We start from the raw sequence: 24,663 nt of genomic DNA on the forward strand, positions 1-24,663 counted from the left end.
TGAATTTTACCCATAAACGTAAGGAAAATGGAATAAATGCAAAAAATCTTGAGTTACAGTATACGCGCAATTTTTTTTGCGCATGGGAGTACATGTTTTATTTCTTCTTGTATATTTTTAAACCAACATTTTCCGGAAATTCCTTCTGTTGAAACACCTTGTACATTCTTTAGGAAACTTTAGAAGATTAGGAAATATTAGGTAAAGAAATACAAATGTAATTATTAAGGTAGTTTGTTTATTGGTTCTTGATTTTTCTTTTTTTTAAAAAAAAAAAATCTTAAGCCAATTATATAATTTAGAGAAATCATTTATTTTTTTGCTGGAGAGAAACGAAGAACAATCTCTCAATGATTAAGATGTTGTTTTGGTGAAACTTGGGATAGGTTTATCTAACCGTAGAAACCTCCAAGTCCATAACCCAATCCATAACCTCCATAACCATAACCACCATAACCGATCCAAGGAAACACTGGGAAGTGAATGTTGCTACGCTGAACATAACTTTTACCAGTGATCCCACCTGAAAACAAACAAACAAACAAAGGGATTATTTTCTTCACACAATGTAACGTCGCTTTTAGCTACTTCTGAACTTAGGAAGTTGTACAGTTTTCTGTGAATGTTAAACTGTTAAAAGAAGATTCCCACAGAACACCGTGAAAAAAAAATATTACTATAGTGTAAGTAAGAGTGCTATTTTGTACTAAAAAAATCATATAGAATGATTTACATCTTGATAGCCAAACCATCGATCGCGAGCTACTAGTAGCTCGCGAGTATATTTTCGATAAATCGCGTTAACCCTTCGGGTAGCTAAACTTGGTCCCTGCCTCCACAGAGCTTCACCGAGTAAGACTTTTTAAAAATAAAATGTTGGTAGTTCTTTCGGTTGATAACTCACAGTATGATTTACAACGATATTTTAGCTGAGAAACTTCACAAATTTGGCTACCACTGATTTACATGATTACTATCTTCTAATAGAAAATTCATATAGGAACATATTTACAAGAGTACTATTTTCTTTAAAAAATTATAGAGAAATAAATTTATATTACTGTAGTACGTTGTAATATAAAATTCATAAAAGAAAATTTTACGAGTGTACTTTGCTCTACTGGAAAATCCATAAAGGAATAAATTTGGATTACTATAATTTATAAGAAAATTCATAAAAATAAATTTGTACGAATGCTACTTTCTAATAGAAAATTCATAAAGGAATAGCTTTACGAGAGTACTGTTTTCTAATAGAAAATTCATAAAAGCAATAAGTTTATGAGACTGCTACATTCTAATAGAAAATTCATAAAGTAATAAATTTACGACACTGGTATTTTCTAATAGGAAATTCATAAAGGAATAAATCTACGAGAGTACTCTTTTCTAATAGAAAATTCATAAAAGGAATAAGTTTACGAGACTGCTACATTCTAATAGAAAATTCATAAAGTAATAAATTTATGAGACTGGTACTTTCTAATAGGAAATTCATAAAGGAATAAATCTACGAGAGTACTGTTTTCTAATAGAAAATTCATAAAAGGAATAAGTTTACGAGACTGCTACATTCTAATAGAAAATTCATAAAGTAATAAATTTATGAGACTGGTACTTTCTAATAGGAAATTCATAAAGGAATAAATCTACGAGAGTACTGTTTTCTAATAGAAAAATCATAAAAGGAATAAGTTTACGAGACTGCTATACATTCTAATAGAAAATTCATAAAATAATAAATTTACGAGACTGGTACTTTCTAATAGGAAATTCATAAAGGAATAAATTTACGAGACTGCTATTTCTAGTAGAAAATTCACAAAGGAATAAGTTTACGACACTGCTACCCTCTGCTAGAAAATTCATGAAAGAACAAATTTACGTAAGTACTGCTTTCTAGTAGAAAATTCACAAAGGAATAACTTTACGAGAGTTCTACTTTCTACTAGAAAATTCATAAAGGAATAGTTTTACGAGAGTGCTACATTCTACTAGATAATTAATAAAGGAATAGGTACACGAAGGTGCTAGCTTCTAATAGAAAATTCATAAAGGAATAAATTTACGGTAGTACTACTTTTTAATAGAAAATTCATAAAGGAATAAATTTACGAGAGTACTGTTTTCTAGTAGAAAATTCATAAAGGATTAGGTATATGACAGTGCTACCTTCTACTAGAATTTTCATAAAGAACTACATTTACTACAGTACTCTAATAGAAAATAGTAATAAATTGATGGGAATATTATTTCCTTTTTTTAAAAAAAATCATAAAAGAATAAATTTACATTTCTATGGTACTTTGTAATAGAGAATTCATTTTAAAAATTAGGAGAGTATTACTTTTTAATAGAAAATTGATTTAGAAATAAATTTACCGTGGGGATAAATTTACATGAAAATTCACAAAGGAATAAGTTTACGAGACTGCTACTTTCTAATAGAAAATTCATAAAGAAATAAATTTACGAGAATACTAATTTCTAATAGAAAATTCATAAAATGATAAATTAGAGTAGCATTATTTTCTAATAGAAAATTGATAAAGGATGGTGTAGAGCCTAGCCTTTACAAGTCGTCGTGGTGTCTATAGGCTCGTAATAAGCACTATATTCTTACTTGTTCTCTTCATCTGATATTTCGTTGTCGAGATATTGATCCTTCATCTTGACGTTGTGACCAGTTTTCGGCAGTCTATAGCTCCAAAATCACACATTGGATTATTATTATAATTATTGTTAATTATATGATTTCGTGTTATGATTCATTTCCTGAAGTTATTTTTTAACGTTGTTTCCAAACACCATATGTAGTTATGTTAATAAAGCTTACCAATGAGTCCAATAGCTTGGGCGTAGGATGCAAAAGCAAGGACTGCAACTACTACGGCAACGAGCTGAAAGAGAAAGAAAGAGATTATATAACACGTCGTTAATTACAGAACAAAACGGTTACAATGTATAGATATATATTAATAAAAAATAATAACCATCACAGATAATCTATTATTACCGATGAATCACTTACAATAAACTTAGCACTTAAGGCTTGGACTATACGAACGTTCTCAATACGGAGTGTGGACGCCCTACCCAAGCGTTGAGAATATTCATTGCGTCTGGGCGCTTTAAAAACGTGGCGTTGATAGTATGTACGTATACGAAGTAGAGGAAATTTAGAAATATTCAGTGGCGTGGCCAAAAGTACAGTATTATAGTCAACTCCATAATTTTGTAAAGTAGGAACGAAAAATTAATATAATGAAGAATGCAATCCGCGCGATTAGCATCACAATTGTTGCGTACAGAAGTAATTTTCGAAACTTGAAACCAATAATTACCATAATCTTGGAATGAAGTTTACTGTAGTACTACTACAAAAATGATCGATGTAAATGTGAAAATTATGAAACTGAAAAGGGGCCTGTTTTAAGCTATTGAAAAGAAGCTTTGATATAGTGTGCACATGCTGAGTATTTAGGGTTCGTATAGTTCGAAAAAATAGTGCCCAGTTTTCCGTGTTGCTAACGCTGCGTTAATAGTGTCCGCATAGTCCAGGCCTAATAGGTCCTCAGCTACATTGTTTGTTCTAACGTAGCAATTTTGTCTTTCAATGCCATCTTTTCAACTATGGACTTTCGCACCCTCCCGTATCTTTCAGAACATCCCATTTAATAGTTTCTTCTCAGCCAACACTCAACCAGTTTCTGTTCCTTTCTTTAAAAAAAAAAAATCTAAAACTGTTACTTTGTATCTTACTATTCTAAAACACTTCCCTATTTTGCTTATCCGTACGTTATTTATTCTTCTTCACACTCACATTTCGAAAGCCTCAATTTTTTTAACGTCGCTTTCACGTTGTGTTCTTATTTCTGCCTCATGAAGCCCAACATTTGATACAAACTTTTTATGAGTTTTTTCTTAACACTCAATTTAGGGCAGAAAAAAATATACTTTTCTTTTTCTTTTCTTTTCGGTATTCCTATCCTTGTTTCTATTTTCACGCGTCCATTTTGTCTTTACTAATAGTCCCACAATAGTAGCTACTAATAAATAGTACTACTAGTACTAATAACTATTCTATCAGGCCTTCTTTCTATATTGTCAAATTAAATGCAACATATTGAGCAAAGATTTGTGATAAAGAATATATATATAATTTAAACGAGAGAAGGTGGAAGTCTGATGAAGACACAGTTAGTGTGTTGAAACTGTTACGTCTTTGTTTTTATATACTTTTATCACAATGTGTTGTTGTGTTTAGTTAGTACTAATAAATACTATTACTTTCTTTTTCTTCTTTTTTCTTGAGTTAATTTTGAGTTTTATGTCCCTTGCAACAGCGAGGCTGTATGAGACGTGGACCTACTGATTAACGTGGAATCCGAACCACATGAGCTCCCTCCGGGAATCGAATCCAGGTCTCCCACGCCAAAGGCGCGTACGCTAACCGCTTAGCCAGAGGCTCTTCCTTTTTTCTCTCTTCAGTTTTCCTTCAAGTGTCACGCTATCTGTTCAGTACGGAAAATTGATGCAGATTTACAATACGTCGCCGTAAAAATGAAAATTTTACAGTTAAAATAAGTGGGTATATATATATAAAACAGGACTTACTATTAAATATTAATTTCCGTCGGTAGAGAACTTCTACACAATGTACGACAGTTCCATTTTATGTTTACAAAAAGAGTGTTACTAGTCTCAAAGCGTGACAACTGTTATAAGACGTTTAAAATGAATGAGTACATACAAAAAAGAGGACCCTCCGGCAGAGTATTTCGGCACAGCGTAGGGAAGGTGTGTTTCTATATTTACAAGTGTAGGATTACTAGTGTTAAACCATTAGAAGTGCTATTGGAATTCGTATCACTGCGAAAGCCAAATTCAGGTATGTGTAAATGCCACTTATAAACACTAACCTACTCTATTCTAATAATAAAGTAACCTAATCTACTCTACTCCACTGGCCTATCCTACCTTATTCTGTCGTATCCTATTCTATTTCACTAATCTACAATACTGTACTAACCTAACCTACTATCCTGCTCTATTTTAACCTAGCACATGTTGGTGCGTGTTTTTTTTTTTTAAATTGTTATTGCATAGTAGTCTGCGTGTATGTTATCAATCTGTACGCAATTATTTGAGCATACGGCCGGAAGATAACGGTGTAGAATGTCTTAGACATTTTTTAAATCATAAAACTGAAGTTGCAGCGGTGGATCAGTGCTAAAGCATTCACTTCTGGTACATGGGATACTTGGTTCGGTTCCAGCTCGCGTTAAGTATGCTTTGTGGTGGACAAACACCGTGTGTATGAGTTCTTCCTTTTTTTTCGTTTCATTTATTCTCATTATTACCGTCTTCTTTAGCTTACATAACGTAGCCGTGGGACTTCAAACCGAAAGATTTCATAAAAGCTAAGTAAAGCATACTATATGTTTTCTTAATTTGACGGCGTGTTGTAAATGTGCACGTGCACACTTTCATTATTGTGTATATACTGTAAGTGTACCATAGAAAATACTTTATCTGGATCAAAAATCCAATATATTTCAAGCAATAACAGAAGCGTCACTTAGGGGGCAGGCAGGGGCAATTTCTCTCCCTAAGTTTGAGATTTATATAGATTTTATCAATAGAATAGAAGTAAATCAGTAAAAAACGAGAAATTTTAGTTATATCAAGGGGTCTTGCTCCCCCCCCCCCAAAGCAAAATCTGAAATGACGCTCCTGGGCAAGAATTTTTTTTTTTTTTTTTTTGTAGGTCTTATGTCTAGAGAGCTACATATAGTGTAGCCAAACCCAAACTATCACTTAACTCAGTACGATATGCTTATTCAGTAAAAAAATACGAAAACTTGATTTAGGGACCGTTCAAAAATTTAGTGGCCCCTCACCCAAAAATTAATTATTGGGCAAGATCGCAATCTTTTAATGATTTTTTTGGTCACTTTTTTTTTTTTTTTTTTTTTTTTTTTTAAGAAAATACGTAGAAAGTGTCATCATCAAATCTATAACTTTCCGCTCTATAAGTGTAGGCCTACTTGAACTATTTTACTATACGCAATATGTTAACAACAAATCTATGATTACCCACATAGGCATTGGTTTTCTTAAGTTATCAATAGTACAATTTATTAGGGTTCAGTTTAGAGTTGCCCCTCCGTTTTTTTTATATATATATATAAAAATTAGGAAAATTTACAGGAGAAATGAGGAAGAAATGATGATTTAAAGTTCTTATGTGATGATTATAGGTGTGTAAGTATCGCAGTAAAGTTATGTTTAATACGAGAAAAGATATGTACTATTCGCAAGTGGGTAATATTCGCAAGGCGCGGAAGGTTTCGATAACTGAACAGCATGGTAGTCGTATAGGACGGGGAATCGGTGCGTTGAATATGATATTTCTGCATTGAGATTTACAGAATTATATAAGAACAATAAAGAAAATCTATTAAATTTTCATGAGAACCATGGATTACTGAATTTAAGTGATACTTGAAGCTTATATGAGAACCTGTTCCGGTCACTGTTTTAGACTAACTAAAGTCTTACCAGGTAATCTAACCGAACCTAAACTAACCAAACCTAACTTAAATTAACCTAACATAACATAACCTAGCCTAACCTAACAATTTTTAATGTTTTAACTGCATTTTTGTAAGTTGGAAACTGGAGGGGCAACTCTATAAACTTAAGCCATTTATTGCATTATTTTACGAAATACAAAATAAAGCCTCTCGTTTTTAAAACTTTATAACATCCCCTACCTACTATGCTTAACGTAATCAGTTATTATGAATATATAAATAATTATTACTTACCAAGTTATGGAAGGCCATCTTTGGTGGTGAATTCTCAGTTGACTGTGCTTCGTGAACGAAACTAAACTGATGATGAAATCAAGATCAATTCTAGTTTATATATCAACAACCAAATGAACGGAAATCCTTGAAATCAGAAATAGAAAATTATTTTTGTCTTAAGTTATACTTTCGTTCTTTTTTTCACCTCATTTCCAAATTAAAGAAACGATACTGATTTTTTAAAAAAAAAATGAATTAAATATGCGTTTTAACGGCGAAATCGCATTCTCGTATAATGGACCAATATTATTTTTAATTCCGCGGATATCCCGGGTTTCATTATTACAAAATCGATTTAGGAGAAAATCACTTTGCGTAAATAATTGGTATGTTTCAACTGTTATTATATAATCCACGTTTCTTCCACATGCTACTGTTATTTTAAATAAAAAAATATTCTGAGTTTTATGACTAAAGAAACCACATACATTTTCACACGTATTGCTAATTATTGGTCAAAGGTCTTTCTCTTGCATGTAATATACAAGTGTAAAATATCGTGTAGATTTGATCATATCTGATTCCTTTTTCACAGTTTCGAACAGAGATTCGTACTCAACGTTCTGAGAGTCTAGGTCAGTGGTTCTCAACCGATGTGTCGCGACACACTGGTGTGTCGCGGCAATTCCCTATGTGCACGAGAAAAAAATGTAGGTAGCGTACTTAAAAAGGTAGGTTAAATGCGTAATTCCTGTAGTTTTTGGACTTAACGTACAGCAGACGTATAACTAAAAACGCATGTTTTATAATACTTTCCGTATAAGTGTTCCATCTATAGGTACTTTCCGTATAAAACAATATAGGTGGTCAGGATCTCACATAAAAATGGACGTGTGGCCAGCCCAAAAGTAGTTATACAGTACCGTACTGATCTGCTCCTATAGTTCATATCATTTCTTATTGTTATCATCTGGCTTCTTTATTATTTGTTCTTAATGTCTTTTTACTTATATATTAAGCCCCGAACAGCCGAAGCAAATAAATCCATAAGCTAGAATGTTATACTTGATCAATGCAAGGGTGTATACCTACTTTTGGGCCACCCTGTATAGCTGAGGAATGTAACATAAGTATATGCATGTGATATACGGAAAACTGTTAGATGTCAGACATCCTGCAACAGCATGATGTAACATCTAAAGGCAGTATCTATGTGCATACGGATAACGTATGCTCCGTACTGATTTCTATAGTAAGCAAGAGGATTCCGTATAATTGTACAATATACCGCTGGTCTGGAGAAAGGATTTATCTCAGTTTAAATTTTAGAATTTAAAAATCATGAAAAAATTAATAATAATTAGTTAAAGTCGAGGCAGATTGTACCAGTTAACATCTCCAGCGCAGCGGTAGTAATAACGCTCAGTGTTATATAGAGTCATTATTAAAACTAATAGATTTCACTGTTGTAATAAAATCAAACAAGTACAGGGCACAACATTTCCGGTCGCCAGGTCGCCATTGGCGACTAGTATTCAGTAGGAATGGTATCTACGTATACTCACAGAGCTGTGCAGTTCTTGTTTCTCACAAAAATAATTTTTGACTATGTGAGAAAATAATTGTCACTGATATGAATTGTCCAATTCAAAATTGATTATCCTGAATCTAATTGTCCAGTTTTGAAATTTTTATGCTGTGATGTAATCTCTTATTTTCTCAAATAGGGATGCTCACGAGAGGAGTCGAGACAGGATTTTCCTGACACAATTCGGGTCGAGACACGGTTCTTCCAATAGAGAAACACATATTTTTTCGAGTCGAGACATCACTTTTACAGTACATTTTCGAGACGAGATAGCCACAAATCTTGTCTCGTGCGCATTCCTATTCTCAAACCAGAGGCTGGGAGGGATCTCTTATAATTTGAAGGAGCGAGATACTACGGCAATCATTTATGGATTGACGAGTGCGTCCGACTTTGAAATTTTGCGTCCTGAAGTGTGTCCCGATGTCCTGGACGCTCACTAAATTGTGTCCGCAGTAAAAAAAAAAAAAAAAAAAAAAACTTAAGAACCACTGGTCTAGGTAGTAGCTAGAGACGATGGTCATGGAGGGATCATCTTCCTGACCATAAATTGTTTGTTGGTATGTATGTATTAATTTAAAGTGACTTAAGAGTCCCTATCACTGCGAAATTAAAATACCGCTAATTTTACAGAAATTATGTGATATCTTCAAATAGATAAAAGATAATCGAAAAGTGGATCAAGACCTCCCTAGATGACGTTATTTTGCATGAGGTAGCGTTATCACGAGTCCCCTAGTAGCTTTGCGTTTGCAGTTATTTAGAAACGCGAAAATAAATGCCGATTTTCTAAATGGCTGGAAATCGAAAGCAGATAAGTGAGTCTTGATAACGGTATCTCACGCAAAATAATATTGTCTAGGGTGGTCTTGTTCCACTTTTCGATGATCTTTTTTCTATTTGAAGATATCACATAATTACTGTAAAATTAGCGGTATTTTAATTTCGTAGTGATGAGGCATCTTAAAGGTAGCCTCTTCCTCCCTCCCCCCCCCAAAAAACTTCTCAACCTCTGTTTTATTGTTCCGGCTACGGACCTATGCACGATCAATCAATGCTAGTATTCCCTTGTAGTCTCAGCCTACTTGACGCGGGAAGCCTAAGTTCGATTCTCTGTCATAGATCATGTGGTTCGTTGCAAACACATTAAGCTGTAGATCCACATTTCATATAGCCAGGGGCGGATCCAGAACCGACTTCTGGGGGGGGCGGTGGGTTGTCATACTGCTACTTTTAAGGGCTCCAAACTTTGGGATGGGTTTTATTTATATATAAAAAATAAGAAAATTTCCTCTTCTGGGGGGGGGGCGATCGGGGCGATCGCCCCCCTGGATCCGCCCCTGCATATAGCTATATGCTAGAAGCGGCATCAAACTCCCACCTACAAACCAATAGTAATAACAATAGACCTCCCTCGTGGATACATGGTTAACATATAAGTTTGGCATGAGAGACCCGAGTTCGATTCTTTGATGCAAGCGGTCCATGGTTCGATTCCCGGTGAGGACACTCGGTCGAAAAAGTGTAAAAGCTTTTTTCAGGTCAGCCATCCTGAATGAGGATTTCCTGGGCTTTCCTCATTAACACCAGGCAAATGTCGGGATGGTACCTAACATATAGATCTCAGGTCACTTCCTTCTCTTTCCTCGGATACTGCGATTACCGAGGAATGTCATCTCTCACATGCGACGGGCTCACATGCGCTTAGACGCTGAAAGTCCAGAAATCTAAATCCTTAATCCTAATTTGAGTTCGATTCTCGGTGGGAGTTCATGTGTTCGATTTTCACATTAAGCCCACGTCTCGTGTAGTTTTTTCTCGTGCGATCCTTGACCCAATAAGTTTGCAGTACACAACATTGTAACCGTTGGTTTTCTCATTGTATTCCCTTGTCCTCCTACATTTTCATTTCACGATCTTTTCTTTCATCATTCACTTGCCTTAATCATCGTCTCCTTTAATCAAAAGGACATAATCATGGGACGTTAAACTGAAAAATTTCAATTTTCGTAAAGCTTCCGTGCCGAAAGGGACGTTAAATTCTAATCAATTTCCATATATCAAATTGTTGTGCCCGTGCTAATACTGGGATACCTTGCATATAATGGTTTCGAGTAAAATGAAATTTTATTATAGCGCCTTTTCGAAGGATTTTGTTTTACCAATTAAAACTCCGTTATACATTTACTCTGTCTGTCTGTGTGTCCGTCCATCCGGGAAACAAAAATTCTCAAGAATTCCTTGACAAATCATCATCAATTTTGACCGGGAAGTGGAGTGTCAAAAGTTAGAAATAAGATCTTTGAACCAGGCCGGTAGCCAGCCGAAAAATGTAGGGGGGGGGGCGGCTGAAGTTAGGGGGGCCCGATCCAAAAATATTATATTTCATCACCATATTATAGTTCATTTGCAAGCCTACCGTGAAAATTTTAGGGGGGCCCGCAAAAATTTAGGGAGGGCCCGGCCCTCCCTAGACCCCCCCTGGATACGGGCCTGCTTTGAACGGAGGTGATACATCCATTGGAAGTTTTAGAAATAGTTTATTTTCAGTTTTAACGCTGATCATTATAGAGCCAAAACGGTGATAGATAGCGAGAAGCAGTTTCTTGCAATCTATTATATAAAAGAGAACGCACAAATCCTTTGTTAGCTCATCACGCTAATACGGCTGAACCAATTTCTTTCATTTTTGGGGGGTTATTAGGATTTGGACCCTAGATGGTTTTTATCATATCACTTTAATTTTTAATTACCAGTGTCTTGAGATAATTGACCATTCAAGTGTCCATAACGTACAAATCCTTTGTTAGTTCATCATAGGTATAAAAATAAACGTATTTATATGCAACCCGCATGACCGTGTCACTCGGCGGGTTAACATAAATGACAGGCGATATAATGTTAACATTTACTGGAATCTACTATGGTTTTTATCATATCAGTTGAAAGCGAAAAAGTAAAAATTATCTAAGTAACAAAGTTTATTGCGTTCCGGGGTGACCGCAGCGAAGCGGGGCGGGTTAACATAAATGACAGGCGATATAATGTTAACATTTACTGCAATCTTCTATGGTTTTTATCATATCACTTGAAAGCGAAAAAGTAAAAATTATCTAAGTAACAAAGTTTATTGCGTTCCGGGGTGACCGCAGCGAAGCGGGGTGAACGCTGCTAGTCTATTATATAAAAGAGAACGCACAAATCCTTTGTTAGCTCATCACGCTAATACGGCTGAACCAATTTCTTTCATTTTTGGGGGGTTATTAGGATTTGGACCCTAGATGGTTTTTATCATATCACTTTAATTTTCAATTACCAGTGTCTTGAGATAATTGACCATTCAAGTGTCCATAACGTACAAATCCTTTGTTAGTTCATCATAGGTATAAAAATAAACGTATTTATATGGAACCCGCATGACCGTGTCACTCGGCGGGTTAACATAAATGACAGGCGATATAATGTTAACATTTACTGGAATCTACTATGGTTTTTATCATATCACTTGAAAGCGAAAAAGTAAAAATTATCTAAGTAACAAAGTTTATTGCGTTCCGGGGTGACCGCAGCGAAGCGGGGCGGGTTAACATAAATGACAGGCGATATAATGTTAACATTTACTGCAATCTTCTATGGTTTTTATCATATCACTTGAAAGCGAAAAAGTAAAAATTATCTAAGTAACAAAGTTTATTGCGTTCCGGGGTGACCGCAGCGAAGCGGGGCGGGTTAACATAAATGACAGGCGATATAATGTTAACATTTACTGCAATCTTCTATGGTTTTTATCATATCACTTGAAAGCGAAAAAGTAAAAATTATCTAAGTAACAAAGTTTATTGCGTTCCGGGGTGACCGCAGCGAAGCGGGGCGGGTTAACATAAATGACAGGCGATATAATGTTAACATTTACTGCAATCTTCTATGGTTTTTATCATATCACTTGAAAGCGAAAAAGTAAAAATTATCTAAGTAACAAAGTTTATTGCGTTCCGGGGTGACCGCAGCGAAGCGGGGCGGGTTAACATAAATGACAGGCGATATAATGTTAACATTTACTGCAATCTTCTATGGTTTTTATCATATCACTTGAAAGCGAAAAAGTAAAAATTATCTAAGTAACAAAGTTTATTGCGTTCCGGGGTGACCGCAGCGAAGCGGGGCGGGTTAACATAAATGACAGGCGATATAATGTTAACATTTACTGCAATCTTCTATGGTTTTTATCATATCACTTGAAAGCGAAAAAGTAAAAATTATCTAAGTAACAAAGTTTATTGCGTTCCGGGGTGACCGCAGCGAAGCGGGGCGGGTTAACATAAATGACAGGCGATATAATGTTAACATTTACTGCAATCTTCTATGGTTTTTATCATATCACTTGAAAGCGAAAAAGTAAAAATTATCTAAGTAACAAAGTTTATTGCGTTCCGGGGTGACCGCAGCGAAGCGGGGCGGGTTAACATAAATGACAGGCGATATAATGTTAACATTTACTGCAATCTTCTATGGTTTTTATCATATCACTTGAAAGCGAAAAAGTAAAAATTATCTAAGTAACAAAGTTTATTGCGTTCCGGGGTGACCGCAGCGAAGCGGGGCGGGTTAACATAAATGACAGGCGATATAATGTTAACATTTACTGCAATCTTCTATGGTTTTTATCATATCACTTGAAAGCGAAAAAGTAAAAATTATCTAAGTAACAAAGTTTATTGCGTTCCGGGGTGACCGCAGCGAAGCGGGGCGGGTTAACATAAATGACAGGCGATATAATGTTAACATTTACTGCAATCTTCTATGGTTTTTATCATATCACTTGAAAGCGAAAAAGTAAAAATTATCTAAGTAACAAAGTTTATTGCGTTCCGGGGTGACCGCAGCGAAGCGGGGCGGGTTAACATAAATGACAGGCGATATAATGTTAACATTTACTGCAATCTTCTATGGTTTTTATCATATCACTTGAAAGCGAAAAAGTAAAAATTATCTAAGTAACAAAGTTTATTGCGTTCCGGGGTGACCGCAGCGAAGCGGGGCGGGTTAACATAAATGACAGGCGATATAATGTTAACATTTACTGCAATCTTCTATGGTTTTTATCATATCACTTGAAAGCGAAAAAGTAAAAATTATCTAAGTAACAAAGTTTATTGCGTTCCGGGGTGACCGCAGCGAAGCGGGGCGGGTTAACATAAATGACAGGCGATATAATGTTAACATTTACTGCAATCTTCTATGGTTTTTATCATATCACTTGAAAGCGAAAAAGTAAAAATTATCTAAGTAACAAAGTTTATTGCGTTCCGGGGTGACCGCAGCGAAGCGGGGTGAACGCTGCTAGTCTAAGATATTTTTAAGCTCCCAAGAATACATTCAATCAACCTTAACTCTTTACTAAAACCGGAAGTGATAGAAATCCATTATAACTTCCGGTTTCAATATTGATCTATGAGGGGGCAGTCAAATGAAAACCGAACATCTTCCATAAAACACATTCCTCGCAACAGTTGGCAACACTGCTGTTACTTATCGATACTACCATCTCTCGGAAGGCATAATGACAACTCACAGGTACCCACAGTTGTTCGTGTACTGGTCTATAAGTGGGCGTAGTGAAAAGTGTGTTTGTCCAGCATTAGAAATGAAGGCAAGCGATTGGTAAATCTACTCTATAGTTCTTTATCTGCGACGTTGTCATATAGTGCAATTCGCGTCTCCAGACGACGACTCGAAAGGTATTCAATTATATATATATACACGAGGGCCATCCGGAAAGTGGTACCCGTTTGTGCAATTAAGACACAGTAGTACATATTAACCAATATACTCATTTTTATTGGAAAGAGCATACTTTACACTACTTCTCCACATAATCACCAAGCAAATTGAAGCATTTGTCATACCGTGTGACGAGTTTTTGTACTCCAGCGTCATAGTCCTCCGCCGCCAGCGTATTGAGATACGTAGTCACGCCTCGTTTAAGTTCTTCATCGCTATCAAATCTTTTTCCCGCCAGAAAATCTTTAAGCTTCGTAAAGTGATGCATAACAAACCCATGTTTCGTCCCCTGTAATGATTCGATTCAGGAAAGAATCTCCTTCATCGGAATAACGTCCCAGAAACGTCAGTGCTGCAGCCATACGCTTGGTTTTGTGCTCATCTGTGAGCATGCGAGGGACCCACCCTGCACAGTTTTTTTGAATAATGCAGATGGTCTTTGACAGTTTCATGAACAATTGTTCGAGACACATTAGGAAAATGTTCACAGAGTTCATCAATTGTGACGCGCCGATCGTTCCTCACGCATTCGTCTACTGACTTCAGCAGTTCGTCTGTAATGACAGATGGTCTCCCTGAACGCTCCTCGTTGTGTGTAATCCCCCTCCCCAGGTTGAAGTTGCGACACCAGCGCCGAACAGACAACTCGTCCATCACATTGTCTTCATACACCTCCCTTAATTGGCGATGAATTTCACAAGGTCGAACGTGTCGTGCATTAAGAAATTTAATCACGGCCCTCACTTCACAACTGGCGGGGTTCTCAATTCGTTTAATCATTATAAACGAGCACAGACACAACACAGGGACTGCTAGCGTCACGCAACCTCGCACAGAGCTGGCAGACAAGCCACTGACGCGGTCTGACGTTGCCCAGCGGCTCCCCTAGTCGTCAGCGCTTCATCCGGCGCAAACGGGTACCACTTTCCGGATGGCCCTCGTATATATATATATATATAGTAAATTTTTTTCGCTTTATTTTGACTTGAAGAAAAGTGCACTGTAGTCCGTGAGATCTCAGTTTTAGGACTTCCGATATATATTTGTTAATATTTCAGGAACTCTGTCTTGTTTCGTGGGTAACACTATTCAAAATGGAATATTTCGACCTTGTTCATTTATTTCTACTATAATATTAGTAGCTCTGGAGGATTTAATTCAAAAGATCCAGAAACCGTTAAAACTGAATTTCGAAAACAAGAAGAAAAAAAATAGAAATATTAACTTCGCAGAATAAGCTTCTCATAAGTAAACTAAATTTTGGTAGCCTTTCATTTACTGGCAAATAATCATGTCCTCCTGGTACTCACTAGAAATTTTGACTGTAGTAATAACATTTTTCACGTTGATGCCGGCACATTTTTCTTCAGAAATAAACACTGATATAACACAGAGATGGCCAAAATTTTCCGGAACCCGGATTTCAAAAGAATTATTTTCCGGAATCGGAAAATTCACTTTCCGGACTTCGGAAAAATCCGCAATTCGGAAAAATTCCGGAATTTTTCCGTAATCGGAATTTTCTAAATTCCGGATTTTTTCCGAATTCCGGAATTTTTCCGACATCGGAATTTTTACGAATTCCAGAATTTTTTCGTTTTTACTTTCCGGATTCCGGAAAGTGAAAATCCCGGACTTAGACCTAATACAGTGAGATGTCGATAACTCTAAACTGAAGGGAATATATAAACATTCGAGTTATCGAGTTTCTCAAACAATCAAGGTTTGAGTTACCAAGGTAGCCAGAACAAAAATTCGAGATACCGAGGTCCGTGTTCCTTATTAAAAGTGACTAGGCCTACATAACCTCGCAGTTTTCGTGCACAATAGATACGCTTCGAGTGATTTGCAGAAGGAAGAAAAGTTATTGACCTTGAAACTAGGGATGACCATTTCCGGAAAAAGAGTTTTCCGGTTTGCGGAAATCACATTTTCCGTTTTACGTTTTTCCGGAAAATTTTCCGTCTTCCGTTTTCAATTTTCCGGTTTCCGGAAAAAAATATTTACCGTTTTTCCGGAAAATGTGACCATCCCTACTTGAAACACATCGAGTGGAGGCTTTCGTGTCTAGACACGAGTTAAACACGATAATAGTACACATTAGCAACAATGACAATAAGTAAAAGCATAGAGCTATAGCCTATCTTCGAGTTATCGAGATCATATCAAGAGAAATTCGATTTACAGAGGTAAACTTCGATTTGTAGAGGTACCAGATACGGAAGTTCGAGTTGCCGAGGATTTTTAAATATGATTATGAAACTCTTAAAATTGGACTATCGAGCTTGTAATTTTTAAACATTCAAATTCCAGAGGTTATTTTAACATTGAGTGTTTTGGAGAGTTTAGGGGAATGTGAAAAGATTTGAGTTATCAAGGAATTGGGAGAAATGAAATGAAATCTTTGAGTTTTACGTCCCACGATTATACTGGCTAGCTTAAAGGAGATCGTGATGATGATCATGAGAAATGTATGGAATCGTGGGATAGTGGAAGAAAACGGGAGAACCCCGAGAAAATCCACGCAGACGATGTTTGTCCACCACAAAGTTCATTTGGCGCAAGCTGGGTTCGAACTAGGAACCCTACGCACCAGAGGTGAACGTTGTGAAAAAATTAAGTTATGATGGAATTGGAGTTATATATCAAATTTCGAGTTATCGTGGAGCAACTGTATAAGTTTTCCGAGGAAATGCCGCCAGGCAGAATACTTTAATAATAATAATAATAATAATAATAATAATAATAATAATAATAATAATAATAATAATAATAATAATAATAATAATAATAATACAGAATAAGAGAGAAAACGTGTTATGTCATCCTGCATAAGAGTTCATCAAACCATCAACTATAAAACAAAAGAATGAAAGTGTAATTTTTTAATGAAATTAGTTTCACTTCCGGCGCATACCTTCACGCTCTCTGTGTTTTACGTGTAGCTTGAAATGCACATACTGGCTGTGTATTACCAACCAACAGTGTGTTTCTGTGTCAATGTTTTGTTTTAATTTAACAAGTGATAACAAATGGAGGTAATAACATGACTACGAGGGCATTGGTAAGTTTAATCACTAATTTTATTGTTGCTTCTCTGTTTGTTTGTTTTGAACTCTTGTTAATACATGTCGAGAAAATTTAGATTACAAATTTCAAATAAAAGTAACTTTTGAGGATTTGCAAGGTAGTAGCTAATGTTCATGTGGGTTACTTATTTTCTTCAAAGTCTACAATATATATATATATATATATATATATATATATATATATATATATATATATATATATATATATATATATATATATATATATAGATAGATAGATAGATAGATAGATAGATATAGATTTAGATATAGATATAGATATATTAAGATAAACTTTACAATACACTCTCCAGCTGCGCATAGATAAGTATGACTGCTTTAAAAGGGTGTAGCATACTAGGGAAAGGTAGAGTACTGCATGGGTGTCCAAACTCGCGAACGTTGGGCTCGCGAGCTTGGCAGTCACGCTCAACCGCGCTCGGGTTTAATAATAGACTGAAATAGTGATGTCATTTCCTCTCCGTTACCATGGTGATCGCCATGTTTTTTTCTATACAAACGCGTGAAGCGAATGGTGTATTTTAAAGTCTAGTACAAACTAGGACAACGGCTGTAAATTTATTTACAATTATAACATATTTTAACCACTAACAAAGTTGGTGAGAAAGGGTACAGATTTAGAATATGGAAATGCGTTTAGGAAACTACGAGTAAAATCAAGAAAATTCATAAAGAAAGACTAATATCTAAGGAACTTATTTCTAAGAGCGTCACTTCTCTAAGTGATGATAAGGTAGAAATCAAATAATTAAACGTCGTTATCGTGTAATTCACCTTAAGAAGCAATTATACATAATATAAACTCCCCGACGTGCAGATTGACAAACTGTCGGCACAAGGAAAAGTAAAAATATACGATTTTTTAAAACAAAAAAATATCTTATAGAACAATGTCAAGTCTATTGGGACATTTACTTTTCTTATGTCCACTCTTCATAATGGAAGTGCACAATATTAATGCCTACAATATTAGGAAAAAAAAAGCCTTTAGAAATTTTCAATCCGGACCATCAGTGGATATAGGTCAGATCTTTTCTTATATTCCCTATCAACTTTTTATTTTTTTAAAAAAATAGAAACAGTATAATAAGAAAACATGCAATTATCAATGGTTCAGTATATATTCTAAACAACTGTTAAACATTAATCCTGTCCATGTATGCAATGTTATGAAACTTATGTTAATGAATCAAAAGTTTTCCAGAATTATTTAAGGTTAATATCTGATTACGAACAAGATGGGTACATTTGTTTCCTCTTTCTATATCTCTGTTTTTTAGTTTCATTGATTAGAAATATTTAAACAAAAACAAATATTTCATTCAGTCTAATATTCGCAATTCAGAAATATTTCGTCACTATTTTCGTTTTGCATTTAGATCCTTTAGGTATTTAAGCTACTTGTTGTTTAGAAAATAAAATGGCGATCACCATGGCAACGAAAAGGATGTGACGTCACACTATTTCAGTCTATTGACCGCGAGCCCGAGTAAGTGTGACCCCAGTCGAGAGAAGTGATTGCGAGTCCGAGTGAGCGCGGGCCCAGTTGAGATAGGTGATCGTGAGTCCGAGCGAGCCTAGTACAAAATGCCCATCTCTGGAGTACAGTAAGTGAGAAAAAGTAGAGCAGAGTAGGGTCGGTTTAGTTTAGGAAGTTTCGACCCATTTTTTTAAAAAATTAATAGAGTGTAGTTTCTTGTGCCTCTGTAAGGATAACGGCTGGAGCGGGTATTGGAAAGTTTACCTTTTTTTTTTCAATATTGATACTAACAATATGTACAAGAATCAGTGACGATACCAGCTTTAATATTTTAGGGGAGCAGCTATCATTTGTGTATCGAAGAGGATAGTTTTATATTGTTTGATTTACATTTACATATATCATGTCTGGATCGGGAGACAGGGTTAGATCACTTGCCTTTCCGCCTCTGGCGTCAGCACTGACAGGTAACCTCTCATAACACGGTTTTGAACAACGCGAGCTTTGCTCACGTAATTATTGGTAGTAGTTGCACCCGAATTTCCGACCTTGTGGCGTCATTTGGGGAGAGTAGGAGGCTGCAATTGCCCTCCTAAGTTTGACAAACATATGTTGTTTAAAAAAAATGTATGCTATATCCTGGCCGGTGAACCATGATTTCTGACAGCTTTGCACAAGGCCACGGCGAGCGAGCAGAAGACAGCAGGTCAACCAACCTAAGGCTCAGAACCTGTCGCGTCTCCATGGTAACCACCACACATTGCCAAACTTTCACTCACCCCTTCTTATCCCAACGAGGAAGCAGACGATTCTCCCCTTGCGCGAGAAGCACATGGCAACATCGCACTCCTCAGTCGTCCTTGCGAGCTGAGCTGTCAGAAATCATCGTTCGCCGGCCAAGGTATAGTAGCAGTAATGAAAAACGTGTAACCTTCATAGCGGTGGACACTGTCTCCTCACTTGGTGGTGCCTCTATGGTAGAGCGCTTACCTCTGGCGTGTGGGGTCCCTGGTTCGATCCCGGCCAAGTAAATTTGTGGTGGACAACATCATATCCGTGGGTTTTGTCGGAGTACTCCCATTTTCTCCCCACATTCTCATCCTACCAATTTTTTCCATCATCATTCACTTCCTTAATCATCCGTCTCCCTTAGCCTAAAGGGCATAATCATAGTATGTTAAACTGAAAGAATTAATTTCATTTTCTATTATTTTCACATGTCACCCGTTCTCTTTATCCTCATACCGATGGAAGCTTAACTTGGATTTCAACGTCATCTAAAATATCTGTATTCATCTCTTTGACCCCTAAAACTATAGATTGGTCACTGGTATAGGTCGTTTTCAATTATTTTTACATGACACCTCCACTCCAACATCACTCCTGATCTCCTATACTGATGAGGAATGAATTTCCACTTAATTGTCACCGGGGTGCCACTATTTATCCCAAAATTATGGATTGGATACTACTATCGGTGTTTTCGATTATTTTTATCTGCCACTCCTCTCTCACCCCTTAGCTTTCCTTCCTTGCCGAAAATGTGTTAGAAACCTAATTGCCGAAAATGTGTTAGGAACCTAATTGCCGAAAATGTGTTAGGAACATAATTGCCGAAAATGTGTTAGAAACCTAACTGCCGAAAATGTGTTAGAAACTTTAGTTAGGCCAGGGTTCACTCGTGTGTCTAAGATCATCAAAATAGGTACCCTACAGAGTTAGCAATTCATTTTTATTTATATAGATCCATCGTTCACTTGTGGTCCGTGGGGTCCCTGATCTATGTCGAAAATGTGTTAGAAACCTAACTGCCGAAAATGTGTTAGAATCCTAATTGCCGCAAATGTGTTAGGAACCTAATTTCCGAAAATGTGTTAGAAACCTAACTGCCGAGAATGTGTTAGAAACTTTAGTTAGGCCAGGGTTCATTCCTGTGTCTAAGATCATCAAAATAGGTACAGAGCGAGCAATTCATTTTTATTTATATAGATCCATCGTTCACCTGTGGTCCGTGGGGTCTCTGAACTGATATAAGCTCGAGAAAAGTACGCTTTGCGGTGAATAAACACCATATTTGTGCCCTTTCTCGGAGTTCTTCAATTTCCTTCTTATCATTATCACCATCTTCCTTAGACTGGATACATAATCGTGGGACGATAAACTCTCAAATAAAATGAAATCTTTCAGTTTAACGTCCCACGGTTATGCCTTTTAGGCTAAGGGAGACGATAATTAAGTCAAGCGAATGACGATCAAATAATTGGCGAAATAAGAAAGTGGGAAGAAACAGGAGAAAAGTCACGGGCAAGATATTGTCTACTACTAGCTTAAGGACTGTCCCAGAAATAAAGTAACCACTTGGAATTGCGTTTATCTACTACATTGTTTACAAATTGAACTCAGCGTTCTTCTTGACTTTAACATTAGAGCCAAACACATATTACAACCTATTTAAAAAAAAAAAACAATTGTTACTGCTCCCGAAAGAATTTTCGAACTTTGCTTGTGATACCTTGCATTAAATTGCGCACAGTCGTTTCACTGATAGCACGGTCTGCACTGTTCCACATTTGTTTGAATTGCTGGAGGTTAGTGGCAGAACGACCCTTCTTCCTGAGAATTCGCTTCACAGTTGCCCAGTAGCGTTCGATGGGGCGAAGTTGGGGAACGGTTGGTGAATTTAGTTCTTTCGTCACGAAACACATATGATTCGTGATCAGTAGTGCTGTGGTGGCAGTGGCGTAATAGGCCGGGGCCAAATTTGGCCACAATAATGGGGAACTTTGGGCAGCAGACGCATTTTAATGCACTCATATCTATAAATCTCGCCTCCAATTGTACCATTCGCGTAAAATGTTGAACTTCTGCGACCACACGAACAGATGGCTTGCCATATTAGCAATTTGGCGTCAAATTTTGACACCACTAATTCTTACGTTCAACATAACTCATCTGATTTTGACTAAACTTGGCAATGAAGTAGTCTATATTTGCTGAGACGCATGTGAAATATTTTCCTCCGCAGAGTTTGCTTTCTGAGTTATGGGACATGCCATTTGTGGTGTGGAATTAGTAGTGACTTGCACGGCTTGGGCTCAGCCAGAGGCCCGCAAGCCGGGCTTGGGCGAACCAGGTTCGCTATTTCTTTGGGCCGAGTCGGACTTGGGCGATCCAATATTGGTTTCTCTTCAGATCGGGACGGGCTCAGGGCGATTACTTGCAGTTCATTAATAATTTACTGACTTTCGTTAAACGATAACTGGAGAAAAGCCAAACGTTCAAAATGAAATCTTTCAGTTTTATGTCGCACGGCCATGCCGGGCAGGCTAAAGGAGACGGTGATGATGAGAAATGAATGAAATGGTCGAATGAAGAAAGTGGGAGGAAAGGGAAGAACCGCAAGAAAACTCCTTTGTTTGTCCACTACAAAGCCCACTTGGCACGAACTGGGATCGAACCACGACCCCATGCACTAGAGGTGAACGCTCTACCACGGAGCCACCGCAGCCCAAGCCAAAGGTTGAAGTCTGTCTGCAAGCAGGTTGGGTGATAAGTATTACAAACAATGCAATATTTTCAGTTGGTGTTATTTAGCGGCGGTTTGCTTAATGGGTCACGTTCTGGACAAGAATTTTTGAAACTTATCGGGCCGAGCTAGGGCGAGAAACCTTTAAAATGTTTCGATCCCCGTCTGGGATGGGCATGTGTACATTCGGGCTAGAATGAACCGAAACCGAAAATTTCGGGCCGTACAGGTCTCTGGGGCTTAGTCAAATGTTTGGTTAATATAATTAGTAATTGTTGTTATTCAAGTTATTAATATTATTAATAAACAAACAAATTCTGATAACCGAATATTCTATTTATAATAAAGATTTCTTGAAATCACTAAACTTAGATATTTTTCTGCAAAATAGGCACTAGTTTAAACATATTTATACGTGTTTTCAATTTCTTTTCAGCTTCTGCTTATTATCATACTGATTTCCATAGCCCTCATTCCAACCATGGAAAACAAATGCGTGTACTTAAGAAAATCTACAGTTACCGTAGATCTTATGAGACCCAGCGGATTCGAACACATATTTTTCGATGCCAAAATGCACAAGGTATGTATATGATTGGCTAGATACTGTTTTATAACTCGTACTAGAGACAAACCCAGATGCACAGCAGCTAAGCAGATGGGTGATGTAGAGTTTTCCAGTATTTCATAGAACTCTTACGCCTGTTTCAGATTATGCGGCGTTTGCCGCGTGCCGCATCTGGCACGGCGCCTGATTATTTGATTACCATTAGTATATGTGAGGCTTTTCAGATTATGCGGCCACGGCGTTTCCCCGCGTGCGGCCGCCGTAAACGTCTCGGTGCCCTTTAAGACACGACATGTTGATTATTGTCGTTGCTTATTGTTCTATTGAGACTAGACAGAGCCCGCCAGCCAAAATTCGGTTTGCTACTTTATTGAAAGGTGTTAGAAGGAGTTGTTTTGGGCTATCTCAAGAAATTGATTTCATGGAAGATATAGAAACATTACTTAGTTTGGTGGAGGAATGGCCCAAACTGTAGGACAAATCTTTCGATTCATACAAGTCCAATTACGAAACAGCAGCTACTTGAAGTGAGGTTTGCAACAGATTGAATTCCAATCTATTTTCTCTAACAATTATTCAAAGACTGCTATCGACATACGAAAATAATTTAAAAAACAAAAAACTGTCTTTCATCACTTCGTAAGTCACTAAATAATAGCACAAATGTACCAGCTACAGGTTTTTGAATATTCAAGAAATGAACCCATTTCCTTCCTCTATGCCATCGTCTTTTAGATTTTAAGTAGAATCAGCTGAGAATGCTCCAAGAGCATTGCCAGAACGAACTTACAAAGAATGGAGGGATGGAGCGGGAAGGATAACTGTGATTATTCCTAGATATAAAAGTAAATCTTTTTATAAGCAACCGCAACCTTGTTCTGTTTCTCGCAAAAATTCGCAAAATATCATCTTTCTATGACTTAAAGTTCCCGAGATATGGCTCCTTAAATCTCTCGAAATTCGAATTTTTTGGCCAATATGTGGGAAACGGTGGCCAGTTGACCAGTAGCCAGTTCGACAGTGGCCACCGGCAGGCACGTAGCCAAGGGAGGGGGGTCCAGGGGGTCCGGCCCCTTCCCCTTCGAGACCACAAATGAAAAAAATAGGGAAGGATGAAACAAAATGAAATGAGAAAAACAAGGATCAACGTTAAAAATAAACTACAGGAAGCTTTTGTTTACTCTTTCTTATGAGGAAATTGGTATTACTTTCAATACGGTACGTGATTGCGAGGTGAGTGATATATCCTGGAAGAGTCAGGGAATTTGAAATTTTTAGAAAATTTGCGGAATTCTCAGAATTTCTGCTACGAGTCATCGAGATTTCAAGCTTCCGAAAGCATAGTGCCATTGTGTAACAGCGTGGACATTTTTTAACATAATTTTTCGTCATCGCAACCTTGTAATATCAAACATGTTATTTCAAAAACAATTTTCTACTGCCCCTTTAACCTGTCATTTGAAACAGACAGTAGTTGACGGGATAATAAAAACAAAAATATATGTGGAAAGAAAGTTCTGTTAACATTTGATTCAACAGAAAAAGGAACGCAGATATTGTAAAATATTTTACAAGACATTATTGAGTATGTACTTTATATAATAGTGAATATGTACTTTTTATAATAGTTGAGATCATAATGAAAGGAAAATTGTTATATTTGAATAAACAGAGGAAGGATGTAAATATTGTATAATCTTTTTCAATACGTTTTTTTTAAATTTTACTCAAGATTTCTTCATAGTTTATTAAAATACTTACCAACATATCCTCATAAACCAATATATGTTAATAGTAA

At 36.6% G+C, this 24,663-nt stretch overlaps 2 protein-coding genes and 1 long non-coding RNA gene across 4 annotated transcripts in view; 1 reads left to right on the top strand and 2 right to left on the bottom strand.

The window, feature by feature from the left end:
• Ir76b (Ionotropic receptor 76b) overlaps nt 1-24,663 on the bottom strand; it is a 510,549-nt gene that overhangs the window by 343,425 nt on the left and 142,461 nt on the right. The gene's annotated exons all lie outside the window — the stretch shown is intronic.
• Nucleotides 1-24,663, top strand: part of LOC145669568 (uncharacterized) — a 169,162-nt gene that overhangs the window by 139,238 nt on the left and 5,261 nt on the right. The window contains exons 1-2 of one of the 2 annotated variants that reach the window (XM_081737782.1): nt 17,073-17,248; nt 22,734-22,880. In XM_081737782.1, coding sequence (XP_081593908.1) covers nt 17,231-17,248; nt 22,734-22,880 — 165 coding nt within the window. In that variant the 5' untranslated portion in view covers nt 17,073-17,230. Of the gene's footprint in view, nt 1-17,072; nt 17,249-22,733; nt 22,881-24,663 lie in introns of those variants that run through there. The other variant, XM_081737783.1, reaches the window with a different exon arrangement.
• On the bottom strand, nt 222-6,914 carry LOC145669573 (uncharacterized). The gene is made up of 3 exons (XR_014128216.1): nt 6,834-6,914; nt 2,837-2,900; nt 222-523 (listed from the first exon to the last, which is right to left on the bottom strand). It is a non-coding gene; the product is annotated as an uncharacterized LOC145669573 (long non-coding RNA).

The sequence above is a fragment of the Thermobia domestica genome, chromosome 14, assembly GCF_964235325.1.
Source record: "Thermobia domestica chromosome 14, izTheDome1.hap1.1, whole genome shotgun sequence".
NCBI classification, from domain to species: Eukaryota; Metazoa; Arthropoda; class Insecta; order Zygentoma; family Lepismatidae; genus Thermobia; species Thermobia domestica.